The sequence below is a fragment of the Oryza sativa genome, chromosome 12 (assembly GCF_034140825.1).
Source record: "Oryza sativa Japonica Group chromosome 12, ASM3414082v1".
NCBI lineage: Eukaryota > Viridiplantae > Streptophyta > Magnoliopsida > Poales > Poaceae > Oryza > Oryza sativa.
Window position 1 is genome coordinate 396,394 of NC_089046.1, and position 6,554 is coordinate 402,947.

The following is a 6,554-nucleotide window of genomic DNA, read 5'->3' on the forward strand; positions in this document are numbered from 1 at the left end:
CCTATGGAGCAAAATGAGGGAGGTTAGAGAGGGAGAGAGAGACCATGGGTGGCTAGGGCACCGGCCGAATGCGGCGGCCATGGCAAGCTCACCGGCGCGAAGGGGAACGGCGGGTTCCGACGGCGAATGTGACCGCAGAGATGGCGGACGGGGTCACGCTTGAGCTCGCGAACCCGACGGCGGCGATGGCGAGGCTCGGCGGCGGCTCTAACGGCGGCGAGTGTCGGCCGGAGGTGGCTAAAGCGGCGGCGGCGGGTGGTGCACGGCGCTAGGACGGAGGAGAGCTCGGGAGCGTTCGGCAAAAATGGGAAAAAGGTGGAGGATGCGGGGGTAGTTTATATAGCCGCGAGAAGGTCGGACGTGGCCGGGAGGAGCGGGAATGGACCGACGAAGTGGGGGAGGTGGGGAGAGAGAGAGGCGGCCATCTCGAGCGTGGGCGTGGGTGGGAAAGTGGGGCAGCGGTTGCGGGGGAGTGCGGGGTGCGCGCGGAGAGCGGGCGATGTGCGCGAGCACGCACGGGAGAGGCGGGCGGCGGCGGTTGCGGCGCGGCGCGGCGCCGGCCGGAGGTTGGGAACGAGACCGACATGTCCCGAAGGAAGGAGGGGGCGTGGGGCGGCTGGGCTGTGGCCTCGGGCCGGCCCAGCAGGGAGGCGCGCGCGGAGAGGGGGAAAATGGGCCGACGGCCCATTTTGGGAAAAAGGAGGGGAAAAAAAGAAAAAGGGAATTGATTTTCCAGGGATTTGATAATTGTTTGTGCTCAATTTTAATTGATTAAAATTATTTCTAGAGCTTTGAAAATTCTAAAAAAAATTATGATAGCATATTTTGACATGTAGGACCCAAGAAAAATTCCATATGTCATTTTCGATTATTCATTGCATTTATTAAATTAGAGTTTCTCTCTAGCCATTACACAAATAATTTCTTGAGACCATTTATTAATTTAATTTAGGTTTGGGAGAAGAACTTTAGGTGTGACAATATATATATTCAACACAGACAGTATTGATGAATATCAGGGCTACATGGACATTTAGGATTGAGTCCATGTAGCGGACATGTAGCGATGCGATGGGAAAAACAAAAATCGCATTGCTACATGGACTCAATCCTACAACCCTCAATTAAGTCGCTCTCCCACTAAGTGCACTATACTTGTATACTATAGTACCGTTCGTGTGTGATTGTAGTTAAAAAAAATTGTCAATTGACATATGCACGCAGGCAGGCAGATTGGATATCTCCGGAGCACAATTACCTGAACCTGAAAACCCATCTATCCCATCTATCTGTGCAGAATAACTACCCTGGCATGGCACCATGAGGAGGACCGTAACAGCACACTAGCAAGTTAAGAAACAAATAGGAGGACCGTAACTCCAGTTAGTATGTGGTATCAGCATCACATGCACAAATATCTATCAACCTCCCTCAGGCAAACAATATTCTGAATCTCAAGAGTTCTGAACAGTGTACAATCATATTCTGCACAAGATAAGAGGACTGCTAACGTTTTACTCCCTCCCTCCGTTGAAAATATAAGAAACTATTGAATCTGAGTAGAATCATTTTTATCCAGGTTCATAATAGTAGGATATGTCCCATTTAGTTTTTCTTATATTTTGAGGACGAAGGTAGTACAAGACAATTCAATTTCTGTTATCACCAGACTTGATTGGCACAAACGATGCGAGCAAAAGGGCGTCCAAGGGGCCACTTCATTATTCCCCCTAGTCTTCTTTTTCCCCATGACTACTGTTGACAGAGGCCGGACCCAGGCGGCAAGTGAATGGCATCTCAAGCCCTATAGACCCGCACGGCAAGAGTTGTTGCTCAAACCGGTCCTTGTCGTTTCCACAAACAAATTTACGACCCATGGGGTGTAAAATGTCTAAGTGACCACGACAAAACGCGCAGCTCTTCCTGTACTGCCCAAGAGGCTCTTCTGCAACCACCAACCATGCATGGGTTGAACATCAATCAATATCATACCGACCAGCTAACAGGAAGTAAGGAAAGAAAGAAAGAAATTCATATACTGCATAGATACATACCAATGATGGTGCATGCTTCAACGACAGGAATTGGGAGTGGAAGTAGCAGATCCGAGGAGACGGAGCTGCTGCTGGGTGGCCTCTCAGCTCCTGGGACTGGAAATGGCAGGTAAGAGCAGACAGAGCTGCTGCTGCTGGGAGGCTTGTAGTGCACCTCAGCAAAGAAGCGCTTGATCTTTTTGCTCTTGCGGGAGCGAGCCCAGAAGTTGATGTGGAACCACACCTGGCCCCTGAAACGTACACTGGATTCCATCAGAGGCTTCACAGCATCAAACTCCTCATCCTGCAGGCAAAGATCGATTATATATGTCATGTCATGCAGCTCTGGGCAGGAACTAATTGCGATGAAATTGATAAGGACTAATTGAATTCCATCTCGAATGAAGCGAAGTGGACATACTGGGTGTTTGGCATTGTAATGGTGGAGAGCGTAGCGGACATGGATAATGATGAAGAAGTCACGCTCCCTGCATCCAATGCAATTGGAGAAATTTGATTGATCAGTTATTTGTTCAATTGGTGTATGGAAAATAATACAAGTCTCATGTATGAAACTGCCATCGGTTTCACAAACTGCAGATGTCAGAGACTCACAAGCTGAAGTTACAACATAGACACAGGCCAACAAAGCAGAGTTGATATGAATGATTTCCATGCTGGAGAGACAGCAGTTCTTCATTTGAAAGAGAAGGGGCACTACATCAAAACGAGATGGCATTTTGTTTGGCTTGCAACTCTCAAGGGAAACCTTTCATTGACAGTAAATGGATCTACCTATGCTATGTGCAAGTGGATATTGCGTAATCAAACTTAATGAGTCTTTAACACACAATAGCATAAGATCTTTTAAGTTAATTACTCTTTTCTTCTAGGTTTAGTAGTGATCTGTGACTTTGTTGCTTCCAGATTTTACAGGGCTGATTCCTAGAGCTCCAAAGCAAGGAAAGGAACACGTCACAGGAAAGTTTGTGCTATTCCAACTTCTTAACAACACACGCGCATGCACCAAGTAATTGAATATAATTTCAATTGTAAGTTCAGTTGGACTTGTATAACTTGGTGAACTTTTGATACACTGCACTCAAAAAAGTATCTGATGCTTGTACTACTACTTTCAATACCAATGTAGGAACCGGTAAGCCTTCCCAATTATCTGCACCAAGTTCTTTTCCTGCTTTTCCAAATGATGGCAAGCATTTCCAATTGTCCAAACCTCTATAGCAGAGCAGGGATCTAACCCTGTTCAATGTAAAATCTGTAGTGGGAAGTACCCTTGTAGCATGAAAAATCTCTAGTGAAAAGTACCCTGACTCTAATTCAAGTTGGGGGTAAACCTATTCAACACTAGTCTTCAGAGGTCAGAGGGGCAGGGGGGGGATTGTTTGAGGTGGGTGGGGCGGGACATACCCTTCTGAGTGCAGAGAAGATATTGGAGGAGAATTCTTGTTGTGCCACTTGAGGATACGCTCGTGCTCACGCAAGTGGTTGTGCAATCGTAGTTGCTCCTCATGGGAGAGTTGTGGGAGCAGGTCCTCCAGTGCCGGTCCCGTCCACGGCTGCCATCCAAATGCCCAATCTTGTGCCGATCCCATCATTGAATTGGCAATACGGCCCCAGTTAAGTGAAGGTGCTCTGTGGAAGGAATTTTTTGTAATTATTTTTTTTGCAAAGGAACTTGAAAACAATTGAATGCAGTGTATATTAGCAATGGCAATAGGTAACAAATATGGTTCAATGCCAATTTACAATATGCGTCCAACTGTGCAGCGAAAATCATTGTAATTATCACTAAAATCAATCACAAACAAATACTAGCAACTAAAATCTGCAACAGTGCAGTGACAACCCAGATTTTAAATCTGTGCAGTGACAACAGATTTATTGAAATTGGCACCGAGATGGCAGTAAGTAAATACTAGCAATTAAAATCAGCATGGGCAAGTCATCACGAAGGGAGGGAGCCCTTTTATCTTAACTAAAAAGAAATCATCACGGTTCATGACTTTCTGCACCGAAACCATGCGCCTCTAAGGGTGTGTTTGGTTGCTCGTATCCTTCTAGCCTAGCTCATCTCCCTCATCCAGGCTAAGCTTAGCCTGGTTTAGGGGATACACATGCATGCGTTTGGTTGCTTGCATGAGATGAACCTGGATATGATGAGATGTTGTTTGGTTGCAGCAAGGGGCGGATGGAATGGTAGCATGCAGGAGATGTTGTTTGGTTGGATGGATGCATCTTGTGTGTAAATACCTATTCTTGTGGATGGTGAGGTTACCCCATAAATGTAACGGAATGGCCTGGCTTACTAGATGAACATGCTAGAGAGTGATTAGTATAGCAAAAATCATGTACATAATTTCATTGACGACACTGGTACATTTGACAATTCAAAACAAACATACAAATATACGTGCTCATGGCAAGTTTTTTACAAGGAACCAATTTGATAAACAAATTAGTAACCATCTATTTCAGCTATGTTCTGCTTGCATGCTTTTGTACAGATTGCTTCAAACTCATCAACCTTAGTATATCTACACTTGGTCTCACAAGTTTTTCCATTATCACATTTTCCTGAAACATAGTAAAAGTAAACAGGATAACCTGTACCTTTGAAATAGTACAGGATCTGAGTTGCAGAGATCAGGGTGCAAGAGCATCAACACTTAATAGTAGTATAATCTTTACCAAAAGAGCAAGTGCAGAGTGTATCGGTTTCTTATCAAAAACTTGATCATGTCAAAATAAAGTGTGGTAACCTAAAAAAAATAGTACATCTGTTGATATCAAAAGATGAACAAGGAACTTGATAGTATTTGCCTGACATCAATAACTTGAAAATGTAGCAAATATGTGCAGAAATTTGACATCATTGAGCCTCATTTCCAACAGGTAAATAAATGCAGAACAATGGCCTCAGATATATGAAGAATGTGAATTAGCTACTATCATTGGTATCTGTTCTTACCAGTATCTATCAAATGTAGCAAAAGAAAAGGTATAAGGAAAAGGAAAATAAGACCAAGTGTAGGAAAAAAAAACAGCAAGAAAATGAGAACAAGTGTAGAACAAAAATCTATTCACATGCATCACAAACAGCAGCATATATCATCATTGGCCATCTTTCCCAGCCTAACAGCAAGAAAAAAGAACAAGTGTAGAAAAATATGTTCATGTACTCTTATAAATTCTGCTCAGTTCAAGTGTAGAGGTGGCCTCAGTTCTGCTCAGATCATTTGAACTATAAAATACTGAGAAAGATCACAGAAAGACAGAAACTTAGAAAGGGCATGTTTGGTTGCCTGACCTTGTCGAATAAGGAAGTGCAGGCATATCTGTTCTTATGCATCACAAATAAGCACTATTAATCAAGTGTGTATCTGTCAGTATCAATTTAAAAGAACGCACTATTGTATCTGGCCTTATTAGTAACTTCTATTTGTAGCCAAAGATACAATGGCATAACACAAATCAGCAGGAAAATAGGAATAAGTGTAGGAAAAATCTGTTCATAAGCATCACAAATCAGCAACATTAGTCATCATTGGCCATCTTAGAACAAAAAAGCAAGCCGCTAGACATTTCATTCCATCGAAATCAACCAAGAAAGATATCAGCTTTTAGTAGATCTAGCATATTTATGAAGGGGACGCGGTCTAATCCAAACAAATCGGCTGAAATCAAAGGAAGAGAGGAGAAGAAACTGAAGGAGGTGAGAAAGGGAAGGAGATGCCCAACCCAGCCCTTACCAGAGAGCTCAACGGAGAGAGTCGACGAAAGAGAGGGGCGTGGCAGAGAGAGCCGGCGGAACCAAACGGCTTGACGGAGAGAGCGAACCAGTGGAAGAGAGCGATGGCGACTGGCGAAAGAGAGGGAGGATGACCAACGGAAGAGAGGATGCTGACGGAGGACTGGCCTTCCCGCCGGCGAGGACGGCGCGACGAGCCTGGCGACGAGCAGCGCCCTCCACTCGCGAGTCGGCGAAACCCTAGCTTTCCACTGGTTTGGAACAGATGACTAGATGGGGAGGAGGAGAGGAGGGATGGTGGTGACCCCATCCATGGGTTCTGCACGCGCGGGTGCAAGCGGTCCACTCGTGGGTGCAGCCTCGCGGCATGAAGCGAGCCAGGCTGAGTTGCGAAGGTCGATTCGACCGTTTCCCCGCCTGGCTCCGCGGACCTTTTTTCATCCGTCGGACCAAGTGCAGTCAACCAAACAAACATAAATCTGCTGGCTAGGTACGAGTCAGGTACGATCCGTACAACCAAACATGCCCTAAGATACTACAAGGTTGAGAGAAAGAGAGGTTACCCTTCCCCGGGCTTAAGAGTGTCGGGCCATCAGGTGTTGTGGCAGAGGAACTCCGGGGCCATCAGGTGTTGTGGCAGAGGAACTCCGGCGCCAGACAGTAGACGAGCCGGTGTTGAGGCCGGCGTCTGCGTGGACGGAGGAGGACAGGGTCTACGCTGAGGGGAGGTGCGGCCGAACCCTAGCGCGGCG

General features: G+C 45.7%; 1 protein-coding gene across 1 annotated transcript; it reads right to left on the minus strand.

The window, feature by feature from the left end:
- Positions 1–1,419: 1,419 nt before the first annotated feature.
- Positions 1,420–6,141, minus strand: LOC4351271 (uncharacterized). The gene is made up of 5 exons (XM_015764157.2): positions 5,804–6,141; positions 3,462–3,686; positions 2,455–2,521; positions 2,055–2,337; positions 1,420–1,945 (listed from the first exon to the last, which is right to left on the minus strand). The coding sequence occupies exons 2-5, from the start codon at positions 3,647–3,649 to the stop codon at positions 1,731–1,733; spliced, it is 753 nt and encodes a 250-aa protein (XP_015619643.1). The 5' UTR covers positions 3,650–3,686; positions 5,804–6,141; the 3' UTR covers positions 1,420–1,730.
- Between the last annotated feature and the right edge of the window lie 413 nt (positions 6,142–6,554).